This window comes from Rhinolophus ferrumequinum, chromosome 14 (assembly GCF_004115265.2).
Source record: "Rhinolophus ferrumequinum isolate MPI-CBG mRhiFer1 chromosome 14, mRhiFer1_v1.p, whole genome shotgun sequence".
In the NCBI taxonomy this organism is placed as follows: Eukaryota; Metazoa; Chordata; class Mammalia; order Chiroptera; family Rhinolophidae; genus Rhinolophus; species Rhinolophus ferrumequinum.
Window position 1 is genome coordinate 73,149,911 of NC_046297.1, and position 14,505 is coordinate 73,164,415.

Genomic DNA, 14,505 nt, shown 5'->3' on the forward strand with positions numbered 1-14,505 from the left:
TGGGAAAGAAGGAGTGCGAGATGGATGCCTTTATTTCCTATGGATATTGAAACAGACCTGATGGGGTAAAACCCTCAGCCAGTAGATGGACAGCAAGGTCTGTTGGGATGGGAGGGATATGGAGGGTGGAGGGTCCTGGGGCCCAAGGAAAGCGGCTCAGGGCCACTGCCTGCCCAGCCCACACAGTGGGGTCAAGGCAAAGCCTGAGGAGCTGCAGGAAGTGGAAAGTTAGACCTGATGGCCCTCCTCCTCTACTCAAGAGTGTGAAGCTTTGTGGGACCCCCAGTATGGTCCGAGGTGTGAGGGGCAGGCTGGTGAGAGTCAAAGTGGAGGTGGGAGCAAGGCCACGCAAGGAAACTGGCTGGCTCAGCTGAACAGGCGAAGGGCAGAGGGCGCCTCCCCAGAGCAGCTGGAAAGGTGTGACCAGCTCCCCCTGCAGCACTTCTCAGTCCTGGGGGCTGACTCCCATTCAGAGAAGACCCAACTTCTCTATGCCTCAGTTTCCCCACTGATCAGACAGGGATGTGTAGATGAGGTGGTGCTGAGCAGGGGCTGGACAGGGAAGCCCATCCATGAGGAAACAGACAAAACACAGTTTGGAATTTTTTTAAAACTATAGTTACATACAGAAAATATCCAAAGAGAACGCAGACCACAAAAGTGACATGTAAGTCATTTCCAACAGCGGGAAAAACACCTCTCGCTCCACTCTTTAAAAAGTTATTTTTATTATTTTTGTAAATGTGTCACTTTGAGTGAACTGAGGATGTAGTGCTCACAGGGGAGTGGGGATGAGAAGGGGACAGAGGAGGGGCCGGCTTGGTCTGTGCCCCCATGCCTCCCCCCACATCTGCAGAGGTTGCACTCCCCCCAGCTGCAGGTCAGGATGCCAATATGGCAGGGGTCCTGGAGATAGACCACTGGTGTCTCTTCATCAACATGGATGACATCCCCCATAAATCAGTGGGCCCCAGTGAGATGCCCACGAGGTTTGTGGTGCCAGGCCCCGGCTGTGGCTGAGACATTACAAATTCCCAGGGTGCCCGGTGGCCACAGGCTGTGACAGTCACAGGGTGGGGGCCGTGCTGGGACAGTGACACTGGGATGTTAGTCTTCTTGGGCACCCAACACACCCCCTCGGCTGCAGGACGCTGTGGGCTGTGTAACCCTGGCACAAGGCGGACACTGGTGCCACAGATCCCAGCCCCGCCTGTCCGCCACCCTTACACGCAGGGCTGCAGCCACACACAGAAATCCGACATCTCCCACCCTGCCCCACCCCAGCAGAGCCAGCAGGGGCTGCTGTCTGCTGACTCAATCTCTCACAGATGCACCCAAACACAAGTGGGAGAGCTACCCCGCCCCTGCCTCGGCTCCACTCACAACACAGTCATTTGGAAACCAGGAACTCCCCAGAGATGCAGTGACAGGGTGCTCTCTCCTCCACACAGACCTGACCTGCAACTACCTGAATGTCATCCTCTGTGCCCGTCCGGTGGGGGACAGCCTGAGGGTAGTGGGGCTGAGTGTGCCCAAGTTGAGATTGCTATGGGGGGCTGGGCTGGGGGTCTTCCTTTGTAGAGGGCAGAACACCAAGCACAGTGCATCTCCTGGTCTCCTCGGTGGCCAGGCCATCAGCCTTGCAGGAAGGGACCCTCCCAAGCCTCATCTCCTGGGATTGGAACAGGAAGCCAAATAAGCTTCTGAGTAACTTAAGGAACCGCCCTGGTGGGAGAACCGACTCCACTGTCTCAGCCCCCAACTCGAGGGCCAGGACAGGGGAGACCCCCCAGAGGCAGGCCAGGCCTGTGGCTGCACTCTTGCTGCCAGGGCTACACTGCTGCCTGCTGAGCCCTGCTTGGCTTGGGCAATGGGGCCAGGCGGCAGGGGCTGCTCCGAGGCTTGGAAAGGGCCTGGCTAGGGGCAAAACGGTTCTTTGGTACTGAAGCAAAGAAAAGCTATCACAGAGGAGCCGTGTCTCCTCAGCAAAGGGGGCCAAGCTCTCCAGTAGCTCCGAGGGTCCTGGGGTCTTCCAGGCTCCTGCTCTCCCGGACCCACACTCTGGGCACGCTCACTGTAGCCCTGGTGCCGTGGCAGCGGGAACAATAGTCAAGGCTAAGAAGAGACCGACTCTCAGGCGAGTAAGCATGCTCGCTGCCCAGGCGCTGACCTCCACAGGGTACCCACGGACACAAGGCCAGCAGCCTATCCCTGAGAGCAGCATGGGGGCGGCTGGCCCACTCGGACCTTCACTAGTCAGACAGTCTCGCTCACCACCAGTGGCCCCCCGAGTTTTCCTCACAGCCTAGGGACTCTGTGCACTTGAGGCTGAATACAGAAAATAGATTCTAACTGAACTTGCATAATTTACAGAGGAGACTGTAAAGAGCTTCATTTTTTTTTCCCCTGGAAAGAGACAGAATTTCACCCTGCATTCCGAAAAGTCTGCTGAGCCCAGTGGCCAAGTCCTGCCGCTTGGAGCAGCTGGGGCAGGGGTGGTGGTGGTCAAGCTGCTGCAAGACCCGGCCCTGCCCACTCCCGAGGGGCGGCATCTCGGAGTGTCTCCTGGGCAGCACACAGAGGGGCAGTAACAGGGATGGGTGGGCTCCGACCCCAGGCCAAACCATAGCTCCAATCACAGCCACACCTTACCCTCGAACAAAACAGAAAGTAGGAAACAAGGGTGCCTTTTTAATTGCAATCAAATATGCCGTCTGAAGCCAGTGCCCCCCCCGAGCCCGGCCCAGGAGCCGCGCGTGGCCCTGGGCAGACGGCGCAGCCCCATCGAGTGACGAATGACGGGGGCCGGGCAGGTCCACTGCGCTGAGCCTCGCGTGTCCCTGGGCTGCGGTAGCCCGGCCTCCGGTGCCCTGGGCAGGGGGCGGGCGGAGGGCGAGGCGCTGAGTGCTCACACCTTCGCACACACATGCACTTTCCCAGGGTTTGCCGGCTCCCCGAGGCGCCCGGCGGCGGCGTGGTGCCCTCCTACTTCTGTATCTGGAACAGGAAGAGCCGCAGGTTGATGTTCTTGGCAGCCAGCAGCTTGTTGCACTCCACGGAGTCGGCGATGGGCAGCGGCACATAGTCCGTCTCGTTGCTGTCGTTGGTGAAGACGAAGTGGTAGATGACGGGGCTGATCTTCACGTCGTCGTAGGGGCCCTTGAGCAGCAGGAAGGAGCACTCCAGCGGCGCAGTGACCTTGCTCTTGAGAAGCAGCTGGAAGGAGAGGGTGCGCTTGCAGGACAGGTTGGGGTTGCGCTCCGAGTCGTTCACGCGCGCCTTCAGGACCCATGTCTGGCTCAGCACCGTGAACCGTGGTGTCTCGTAGTACAGGCGTGTGATGAAGTCGTCCGTGCGGTACGGCCGGAACTGGACCTCTGTGGAGACAGACAGGCCGGAAGAGCCGGCAGTCAGTGTGGGCCGGGCCGGTGGTGGCGCCTTCCAACCAGCCAGCCAGCCGAGGACTCAGTCTCGGCCGGGGGGGAAGGCCACTTACCAGGATGGGGCGCCCTACTCGGCACAAGGCAGACCGAATGCAACTATGGCAAGTGGAGGCGGCGCACACAAGCTTTGGGGAGGTGGCTACAAACAGCGGTGACAGCATCAGCTGCGGGGCATCCTGAGGCTGCGGCCCCCGCTGGCCTCCCCTGGCCCTTGCCCAGGTCCTCCCCAGGGGCGTGGGTAAGCAGACACACAGACAGGATGCAGTTCTGAGAACAAGTACACTTTATTGGTTCCCATACAGAGCTGCCAGAAAGCCGGCGGCAGGCTGGTGCGTGTGCCGGCCAGAGTCAGAGCGTGGTGTGTGGCCCCCTGCTGGGCTCTGCCCAAGGCCTGCAGGGCCATCGTCAGTCAGTGGGTGACTGCCATCACACAGTCCTCTCAGCACAGCCCGTGCACATGGCTCGCTTGTCCCTCCACGGAGGCAGCCAGTCCTTCCTGCATGGATGGGGCTCCCTGCCCCGACACCGCCCAAGTCACGACGCCTTGGCCAGCCTGGACCCGTGAGGCCTGGCCTGGCCTGTCTGTGCCACGGCACCCACAAGGCAGACTCAGGCTGCGACTAACCAGGGGCCGTGGCCTTGTGGCGGAGGCCCTGGGCCCTCAGCCTCTCGAGCCTGTGCAGGCCCACACTGAGCCAGGTCCCGTCCAGGCAGCGTGTTGTGACTGGCTGCCAGGGCCTGCCATGGATGCTCTAGGCCGGCCACCTGGCGTGGGTGGGCAGCAGAGGGCCAGAGTGTCCCTGAGCGGCCCCAGTATCAGCAGGTGCTTCTTGATGTTCACGTCGGGACCAGGCTCTGGCCTGGCTCCTGGTCCCCAGCATGTCCAAAGGCAGCAGTGGCCAGGAGAGCCCATGAGATCCAGTGGGCCTGAGTGTGGTCCAGCCTGCCTGTCCCTGGGCGTCCACTCCCAGCTCTGCCTTTTGAGCTGCACACACTCAGTTTGTTCTGGAGCCCTGGCCCTGAGCCTCTTCTTGCTGGCCTCCCAAGGCCTGTGGCCACTGCAGTGACCGCCTATGGGCAGGACCCAACGTGACGAGTGCTCTTCTTGCCCTGGCTCTGCAGGGCAGGCCCCCAGCTCCCGGCCCCCCAAGACACACGCACTTTCTGGTTAGACCCTGGAATGTCCCAAGGCCGAGCAGCCCCACCTTGCTGAGGTGGCAGGGCTGGCGTGGGGAGGACGGGTGGGAGGGGCCTCAGGGAGAGCCATGCAGGTGTCCTCGGGGTCCTGCCCCGGCCCCCGCACAGCTCAGCCTCTGATCCACCTGCTCCCCCAAGATGCCCTTCCATCCACCAGGAGCTTGTGCAGAGCCTAGCCATCTGGCGCGGCCTGTGCCCACTGCCCAGAGACGGGTGCTCTGCAAACTCCCCGCCGCCAGCCCCTAGCCTGCGTGGTGTGCAGCGGGCGGCGAGGCAGCTCACCTGTGTAGCCAATCTTCTCAAAGCTGAGCAGGCTGAAGATGCTGTTGTACAGCTGCATCTCCTTGCGGTGGCTCTGGTCCATCTCGCCCAGGATCTCCATCAGCTCATTGCCCGTCTTGGTCGGGTGGGCGCACGCGGCCTCGTGCACTGTCAGCTCGTGGAAGGGGCCGTGCCACGGGCAGCCGATGCGTTTGTACTTGCACTGGGTCACCCTGGGGAGGAGGACAGCACCGCAGTCACATTGTGCAACCCGTGGGCCTCCGCTCAGCCCTGGTCACGCACGAGCCACTCCCCAAGGGGCACACTCAGCGTGTGCCAGCCCCAGGAAGAAGCCAGTGTGTGTGTGAGGGACGGAGAGAAGGCGCCATGCAAGCTGTGGACACACCAGCCACCTATACCCACTGCTGTGGGCTGTCTCCTGCTGGACAGTAGCAGCTACCAATCCCCACCTGGTCCTGCACAGCCTAATGCCCCGCCCTGCCCCACATGGTGGCCTGGCATCCCCTGCAGGTGGCAGTGTCGAGCAGCGGGGACTGGGTGCGGAGCCAATGCAGCCTCACACCTAGTCCAGAGCTCGGAGTGGAGCTGGCCAGGGATGCCAAGGACAGCCTCTAAGAGACCCCCACACAGCCAAAGAGAGCCAGGGTGACGTGCAGACAGCCACTGGGTGCAGATCCAACCCGGTGTGGTTGCCCCACACCCACCGCACTGCAGCTCCTGGACCCTGAGCAGCTCCATGCCAGCCCAGGCCAGCAAGGCGTTGATGGGCTGCGTATGCAGGACCCGAGGCCCGGTAATCAGGCCCAGCCAGGGTCCTGCATGCTGGGGCCTTGCCCGCAGCAGGTGGCCCCCGGCCCCAACAGTCACCTGTCTTGGCACTCCTCTTTCTGGTGCCTCTCCAGCAGGGAGCGGGGGAACTGGCGCAGGCAGAAGCCGCACTCGGAGGGCAGCTCGCTCACGGCCTTCTCCACAGCCAGGTTGCGGCAGCAGAGGCTCTTGCTGATCTCACAGCGACAATTGGGGCACGTGGCCTGCTCCTCCTTCAGCCGGGCATCTGCTAGTAGGTGGATAAAACAGCCAGCGCACATCAAGTGACCGTTAGTGCACTGCGAAGAAGCAGAGGGAGACGGAGCTCACAGACCTGCGGGACGCGCACGCCCGCCAGCTCCAGCCAGGGCAGGGCCAGGCGTCCTGAGGGCGAGAGGCGCAGGCGTGCTGGCGCTCAGCACACACAGGCCGCTGCTCAGGAGGGACGGGCAGGCCTCTGCCTGTGGCACAGCTGACAGCTAGCCGTGCTCCTGAGGAGAGGCGGGTGTCTCTGGGTGGCCCTCATTGGATCGCAAGTTATGGTTCTTCACTGTGGCTTGGAGCCTGGCTTTTTCCCATCCCTGGGGTCAGGGACTGTCCTCAGTCCCCTACAGGCTCTGATTTCAGGGTGGCCGAGCGCACCTGTGGCACGTAGCCAGCAGCTGCTGGGGCACAGTAGACGCTGCTCCTGGTGCCGAGGCAAGTATGCCCTGTCCCCGGCCTTCAGAAGGGGCATTCATGCTGGGGGCTGGGGACCTGGCTCAGATCGACCCCCAGCCCGGCCCCTCCCCTCTGGACCTCCCCGACCAGCACAAATGAGAAGGCAGGTGCCACTCACCCAGTGATAGTGGTTACCCGCAGGGGCCTTCCCCAGACCTGGTGGCACAGAGCTGTGGCAGGTGGGGAGGCCGAGTTGGCCTGGGACAAAGGCACGTGGGCGGTGCATGCCTGGAGGAAGGGTCAGGTGGGCGGCGTCGCTGAGTTGGGTCAGTAAGAGCCAGGCCCCCTCCCTTTCTGAACCTGAAGCTCTGAGGCCTACAGGCTGCTGTCAGCAACCTGGCCCTCCTGCTGGGGGTTCCTGCAAGTGTTGATGGCGGGCTGCCAGCTCAGCTCCCATCTTGGGTCTCTCACTGGTTCCACACACACCTGCTGAGCACCCACTTAGTGCTGTCGAGAGGGGCACCCAGTGGACTGTGGGACCGGTCCCCCCAGAGGCTGTGTGGGGGAGGAGAGACCCACACAGGAGCCAAGATGTACAAGAACAAAGCGAGCTGAGTGTCCTCGTGGGACAAACAGCCCCCCTCAGGCCCAGCCCCGGGACAAGTGCAGTGGTCTCAGAGCCCTGGGAATGCTGAGGGAAGTGTGGGGACTGCCAAGGCCTAGCTGGATGTCCATTTGGAGACTCTCCCACAGCTGGCTAAGGGAGAATGGGCAGGCACCAGCTGGCCTGGGTGCACCGGCCGTGGCACGCCTCCAGGAAGCCACCGGGCCACAGGCGCTGTGGGAGGCTGAGGGAGCTCTTAGCACATGGGCCAGGCCAGGGGTCTAGTGTGACAAGACCCAGTGCTGAGGACTGACAGTTGGATGGGGGCTGGGGACAAAGGCCTCATTCAAAGTATCCATGTCCACACGTGTACCACAGATTATGTGCACTTAAGCCTCACGTCCCAAGTCAGGTCAAAAATTAAGATGTGTAGAAGGAGGGAGGGGAGCCGGCTGGGCTCAGGCCTGGAGGAACAGAGTCTGGCAGGGGCCGGCCAGCACCAGCTCTGGACACACGCTGGTCCACAAGTGGTCAGGGTGAGCTGAGGTCTGCCCACAGGAGGAGCAGGGTGGAAAAGCAGGGTGTTCTGACCAAATCCCCAGGGGTCAGTGGAGGAACCAGAGAAGCGGTGAGTTGGGGAGATGGGCATGGGGGCTCGTGGGAGGTGCAGACCCAGGGCCCAGGTCACACCTCTTCTCATAGCCCTCACCCCCCCAGGGCCTGAGCTGACAGCCATGGCCTCAGGAGGGTTGTTATAGCTTCCAGAAAGAGGGGGACAAGCAGCAGACACCCTCTCCAACCAGACCACCTCTCAATGGGGGGAGCTGCAGGCCAAGCCCCATGGCACTGCGCTTGGTGAGGCCTGGCAGGACAGCAATGCCGAGGCCCCCCACCACTGTGTGGCCAGTTCTAGCTGTCTCCCGGTGAGAGGCTGTCCAGGCAGGGCCACCGCCTGAGCAGAATGGACAGCACTGTCCTGCGCCCCACCCACATGGTCTCTCCCTGGGTGGAGTCCTGGGACCTCCTGAGGGACCCCCGAAGCTGCCAAGTGTGTGACTGCTTACCTCCCAGCACTGCCCTGAAAACCCATGGATCTGACCTGCATAACCTTCCCGTCAGGCCTCTCCTAAGATCCTGGGGGGAGGGGTGCTATAGGAACCCCTCTAGGCCAGCCCCCACTCCTTCCTCCCGGAGCCTCCAGACCCAGTAAGGCTCACTCGAGTGACAGTGCCACTCACTGCCCCTTCACCTTGATAGCTCAGCTCTGAGTCAGAACGCGGTAAGACAGCAGACACTCTGAGTGCCGCTGGCCCAGCCAAGGGCAAGCCCACACCCACACGTAGCCAGCCCTCAGCAGCTACACAAGGGACGCTCTCTGCTGGACATCAGCTGGGTGGTGGCCTGGGCCAGCCACCACCCAGCACAGGGGGTCTGTCCACAGCAGGGCAGTCACCGTGCTCCAGGCCCCTCCCCCATCCAAGCCTCCGTAAGCCTCCCAAGCAAGACCCCAATTCTAAACGCAGGCCGGGCCACAGGGTCGCACAGACTCTGCACCTGCCCCAGAGGACTCTGGCCACACACCACACCTCTGACAGACAGTACCAGTCAGGGAAGGCTATGCCTCTAGATCCTGGGGCGCCCCAAGCAGTAGCTCCTCCAGCACTTGGGAAGGGTAACTTCCTACCACCTGCCAGGAAGCCCTTGGTGGTGGGGAAGGGAGGGGGCCACAACCCAGGAAAATTCTCAGCAGCCCCTCCCTCTGCCTGGCCACAGGCAGCTCATGGGCACCCGGGCTGTGCAGGCTGGGGCCTCCATCTGGGCCAGCTTCTCCCTGGGCTAAAGCGGAGCTGAATGGACCGTGTGGACTCACGAGGAGGAATCCTGACCCCTGGGCCTTAGGCTAGAAGCAGGTCTTAGAAAACGTCCCCCACCCCCAACTTCCGGGAACCACACATGGTCAATAAGCTCTTAGGCCCTCTTTCAAGACTGGAGTGCATAGTCCCTCAAATCCTGGGCCCAACCATACTTACTATACTCCTCCTCTAGAGAAGGCTTGACCCAGGTCCACGTGAGCAGCCCTCCCTCAGAAGCACAGCTGGAAGACCCCTCACCCCACACGCTCCACCCAGGGTCTCCTTCTCTTTAACCAAGGAGCCTGGGAGGGACCACACAGCATCCCAGGTACACAGTTGTTTCAGTTGGAAGTCCTGGACCAGTGGCTCCTGATGTTACGCCACCCTGAGAGCCAAGACTTGGGTGGGAGTCTGTCAATCCCGCAGCCAGGCACTTCCTCAGAACCTTAGCACTGCCTGGAGCACAAGGTAACTTTGGTGAGAAACAAACAGCACAAAACACACAACTCATCTATCCAAGTCCAGAAACCCTCGCTTTGCTCTGGTTTGGGACAGCAAAGCAGGTGTATTTTCAAAGCTTTTTCCGCCTTTCTCACCTCAAAGTATGAGCCTGAGCAGCCGGGGAGCTGGGGAAGAGGATCCCGGGCCATGGGGAGGGTGGACCCACTAGCCCTCAAGTGTCACTGCACCAGAGAGCAGTTGCTGAGAGGACGGGTGCACCTGGAGGCTCTCCGAGGCCTGCGTCCACACTGGCTGCAGCCTGGGCAGACATGGAGCCACCTCTCCTCCCTGGCTTTTTACCAATGTGACCACCAATCAGGTAACCAGTCCCCTGGCTGAGCTGAGTCCTGGGGTAGACAGGCAGTACGCACCCTTCCCACGGCACAGTGGCCGGTGCCTATCATCCTGTAGCAGGGAGGGGACAGCCACAGCATAGGGGCGCTGCCTCAGCAGGGCTACAAGGACGAGCAGGACAGGACAGCCAGGTGGAAGAAGCACAGGGCTGAGGCCAGGAGCGGCAGGCCCTGGGGCTCCTTCCCCAGAGGCTCCTTTCCCCTGATGGGTCACAGGGAGCTTTAGTGGCTGAGAACCAGGAGGAGTGGGAGAGCTGTGTGGCCCCTCCCTCCACACGCCAGTCCTCGGCTCAGGGCCTCAGCTGATGCCAGCAGGGTTAGGACCAGATGGAGGGCACACTGGGCTTCATGTGAAGGGCAGGGGACAGCCGGAAGGGAAGGCAGGATCAGGCCATGGCTGCAGCGCTCCAGGCACACTGAGGCTATTTGCCCCAGGGAAGGCACTGTCTTAGCAGAGGAGCTGGGTGACACTGCAGTGACTGCAGGGCTGTGTCTAGCGCAGATGCCAGTGAAGTACCGGTTGCCCACTCCTGAGGGTCCCTGCTGCTCCTGCAGCCCTCCTGCCTCCACCTGACTGCCCGCCTGGGACTCCAGGAGGTGGATGCATCCCTTGCCAGGCCAGTCACCGCGGCCACACCTAACACCCACACGGCGAACATCAAAGCCAGCATCCGCTGTACCTGCTTGGGCCCTGACCTTGCCTAATGCCGGCTGTGATGACAGCCATCTGCATGGGTGCTGTGTTCTGACACTGGAGTGAATTTCCCAACCCAGGCATGTGGCATGATGTGCCAGGGACTCTGACTCCAGCACAGGACAAGCCCACCGATCGGCACACACCCGCTCGAGGTGAGCCCTTGCCACCAGCAAGGCTTCCCCGGTGAAACGGAGGTGGGGTCTGGTGGCCAGTGACCGTGCACCCAGCCAACTCAAGGCCCATGGCGTTGTGGCCCACAGCCCCAGTGCCAGGCACAGCATGCCAGGATTAGCACGACCACCAGCTCTTCCCCTCAGCTCAGAGCTGGCGGCGCCATCTGCGCAGCCCTCCCAGGCATGGTGTGGCTGCCGCCCGCCTCCCGCCACGCTCCTGATGGGGTCGGGCCAGTGTTGCCTGGAGGAACAGACAGCAGAATGTCCCTCGTGCCTGAGACCAGCCCCCAGAGATGGCCAGGCAACACGGCTCACCAAGGACGGCCGGCAGAAGTGAGGGCCTGAGTCCAGGCCCACAGGGGATGGCCAGCAACGGCCTCAACCGGGGACATACAGGAGGCTGTGTGCCCGCCATCTGCGGGCAGCATGTGGAAGCCATGCTGTCTCTGGCCAGACCCTCCTGGGAGCAAATGCAGCCCCACTGCCCACCAGGCAGGCAATGGCCTGTCCCAACCCCAGCCCTCAATGTCCCCATGCAGGGTCACTGTGGAGGTGAAGCGGGATGCTGCATGCAGCAGCAAGCCACCAAGAAGCCTCCCTCCGTCCCCAGCCCCAGCTCGGCACTGCTGGACACCCACCCCATGGCAGCTCTTCCAGCAGCCAAAGTGAGTTCTGACCCACGCCAGGGCTTCAGGCAAGCCTTCCAGAGAACATCAGGCCCTCCTACTGACCGTATGTCCGGAGCTTCCTCCGGGCCTCAAGATGGGAAAGGAACCATTCTGGACCAAGGCCCAGGGGTCACTGGGGAGAACTGGGGTGGGGCGGGGGTCTGGCGCCCTTCCTGCCGCTCAGTGTCAGTGGGCTCTCCCTGCTTTACAGCTTATTCCCCGTGAAGATGCTGAGCAGAGCCCACTGGGCCACGGGAGGGCCATGTCAGGGCTGCCCAGCACCTTCACTCTCCATCACAGCTGCTCAGCTGCCTGCTTCTGGCCTGCCCAGGACAGAGCTCAGCTCCCAGAGCAGTGTGGGCCGGTTTGAACCAGCCAGGCTCAGAGGCCGGTTACCAGCAGCTCCGGCCAGAGGCAGAGCTGCAGCTCTTGGTGCTGAGTGGACCAGAAGCCAGCACCATGTGGCCTATCATCACGCCAGGCCCCCTCACCGGAGGGGGATGAGGAGACCCCTGAATTCCCCTGGGCCTGCTCACCATTGGCTAGGCTTCCTGGGCTCTCACTCAAGTCCCCCAAAGAAGGAAGAGTTCTCCCACCTGGGAGGATCACAAGGTCCCGAGCAAGGAGAAGGCGGCCAGAGAGAGGACACGTCCTGAGAAGCATCCCTAAGGCTGAGGAGGTATGAGAAGTGTTCCACCAACTGGCTCCGGGCAGAAGGCCTGTGGCCAGGACCTTCCCAAAGCCCAAGTGGTTGGGGTGAGAGCCAGTGCCCTCTTCCCGAAGAAGTCAACTCCCTTCCCTACCAATGCCTTTTCTTTCCTGTCTCCATCACAGGCACACTGGGGGCCTCCCAAGCAACCTCAGCACCGCAGAAGGACCTGAAGATTCAGGGGTTGGGGAAATGGCAACCTACATGAGCCCCCATAGGTTACTACAAAAACAGCCCTCTCACCCATGACCCCTAGTTTGAGTAGAAGCTGGGAGACAAGGCCCCATCAGCCATGTTCAGCTCCTTTCAGTGCAAAAAAAAGTGACAAGGAACCTGCTTCATTCCTCGAAGGGACTCTGAGGAGACAGGGTACAGAGGTAGGGGGGTTGAAGTTGAAATAGGCAGACAAAAGAGAAGGCAGGACTCTGGAGCCAAAGAGTGGTCCCTGTTGCCACGTGGTGCATGAGTCAGACCCACTTGGGCCAGGGACCCTCTAACAGCGTGGACCTGGTTAAGGACTCTGAGACCAGCCACCATGCTGGATCCTCAGATGGGTGGTGGCTGAGCAGACCTCCTGGAGCTAATAGCCTAGAAAGCCAGGCCTGGTGTGGGTGAGGCCGGATGGGGTGGGAGCTCAGCCTGGGGCACAGCACCTCCGGAAGGCACAGGGTCAGGTTGGGGATAGAGAAGGGACCAGACTAGGGGGCTTGATGCGGGTGCTTCACCCAGACCAGGGATGAGGGGAAGGGACAGGGGAGGGAAGACAGGCACCCCTTTCCTTCTCCATGTTCTTCCAGAAAGAAAGGGACAAGACTAAGGGGATTCTTCCTCTCAGGATGGAGGAGGGGTACAGAAGGAGCCTGAGGACAGGTTTGGGGGAGGGGCTTGCTGCTACAAACACAGAGGAGCTCTGGAGCGGACAGGGGAGCCAGGGATCCCTGAGCCTAGGCAGCTGGGCAAGGAGAAGAGCAAGCTCTGAAGCGGGGGCGTGGGCATGTCACCAGCTTTCTCTGGGGTCAGCTTGACAGGGTGGGCTGCAGGGGAGTGCTGAGGGGACAGCAGGGGGAGGTGAAAAGAGAAGCAGCATCTAAGTGGGAGACAGATTAGGAGCGCGAAATAAGGGGAGTCAGATCAAGAAAGCAGGGGGTGACAGAATGGGGAGGTTTCGACCAGGCGCCGGGGTCCTGACCGCGGGGCTCGGGCTCGGGCCTGGCCTCAGAGGAGACGCGGTGCCCGGGGGCCGTCGGGGTCGGGCCGGCGGCCCTACCTGGTACACGGAGGCCTTGGGCAGGTCCAGGCAGACGGTGCAGCACAGCACCGAGTAGAGCCGCTCCTCCAGCTTCCCGCTGCCCGCCGCCGCCTCGGCCGCCTCGGCCGCCCGGAGCCGCTTCTTGGGCGGCGCGTCAGGGTCGCCGGCCGCCTCCTGCAGCTGCCGGGCGCCGGCCAGGCCCGCCTCGTCCGGGATCCCGGGCCCTGCCGCCTCGCCCAGCGCCGCCGCTGACCCCGCGGCCGCCCCGGCCCCGGCCGGCACGGCGCCGGTGGGCCCTGTGGCCGGGCCGCCCCCGCCGGCCTCTTCTGCGCCGGACATCCCGGCCAGCCGGCCCGACGGGCGGGTGCGGGCGCGCTCCCGCGGCTGGAGGTTAAGGGCGCCGCGCGCTCCCGCAGCCCTCTCGCCGCCGCCGCGACCCCGCAGCCCCGCTCCCTGTGCCGCAGCTTCAGTGGGTCCGGCCCGCGCGTCGCCCCGCAGCTGCCGCGGACCCCGACCCCGGCGCGGCCGCCATCTTTGTTTTCGCTGCGCTGCCCCCCCGCCACCGCCCCCTGGTTCTCCCAGTCACGTGACACGGGCGGGACCAATGGGAGCTCCGCTCGAAGCTAGACGGCGCGGCGGCCAGAACCAATGGGCGCATGAGGCCCCGCCCCTGCAGAAAGTGGGTAGGCAGAGGGCGGGGCCCAGGAGGGCGCATTTTGAGCGCCGGGACCCAGCGCCGCGTTTTCGTCCGGTCCAGGGCGCGGCCCAATGGGGCTGGAGGGCAGCCCTGGACCCTCACGTCGGGGTGTGTCCGTGACTTTGGACCCCAACACTGGAGCTTGGGTGTGCGGGGCTCTGGCCTGGCTCACCAGAGCGAGAAACACCACTTGCCACCCTTTTCCTGTGCGGCACCAGATGTGCTTTCACAGGACGCAAGCACAGGGACTCCGGACCCGGAATTTAACCCATGCTCTGCCCAATCCCGTTTCCTAATCCTGGGGTAGGGAGCTGAAGAGGGATCCACTGAGGAAAGTGAGGGTCTTAAGAAATCAGGACTTATCTTGCACAGGCCAGAGAGCAAACAGGGAGGTTGAGTCAACCTTGGGAGGGGATGTCCCTTTCTGGGAACAGCTGTGGGACAGCCTTCTCCTATCCTGACCCCAGCTGGCAGCCTGTGAAGGTCACTGCCCCAGAGGGCCACCTGCCAGGCCCGGCAGGGGTGTTCAGAACTCCACCATGTCCCAGGAGAGCAAGGGCCCAGGATGGGGGCCAGCAGGAGGCCAGGCTAGGTGAGGCACCAGGGTGCTTC

At 62.6% G+C, this 14,505-nt stretch overlaps 1 protein-coding gene across 1 annotated transcript; it reads right to left on the reverse strand.

Annotated features, from left to right (window-relative positions):
- Window positions 1-732: 732 nt before the first annotated feature.
- LOC117033872 (cysteine and histidine-rich protein 1) lies at window positions 733-13,724 on the reverse strand. The gene is made up of 4 exons (XM_033126333.1): window positions 13,215-13,724; window positions 5,790-6,028; window positions 4,923-5,134; window positions 733-3,377 (listed from the first exon to the last, which is right to left on the reverse strand). Exons 1-4 carry the CDS (start codon window positions 13,533-13,535, stop codon window positions 2,986-2,988), a joined length of 1,164 nt encoding a protein of 387 aa, XP_032982224.1. The 5' UTR covers window positions 13,536-13,724; the 3' UTR covers window positions 733-2,985.
- Between the last annotated feature and the right edge of the window lie 781 nt (window positions 13,725-14,505).

Coding starts and splice junctions, on each gene's coding strand:
- LOC117033872 (XM_033126333.1), bottom strand. CDS start 13,535: ATGTCCGGCGCAGAAGAGGCCGGCGGGGGCGGCCCGGCCACAGGGCCC. Junction 5,135..5,789: donor AAAGAGGAGTGCCAAGACAG/GTGACTGTTGGG, acceptor CCTCCTCCCCAG/GGTGACCCAGTGCAAGTACA. Junction 3,378..4,922: donor TGAGAAGATTGGCTACACAG/GTGAGCTGCCTC, acceptor CTGTCTCCACAG/AGGTCCAGTTCCGGCCGTAC.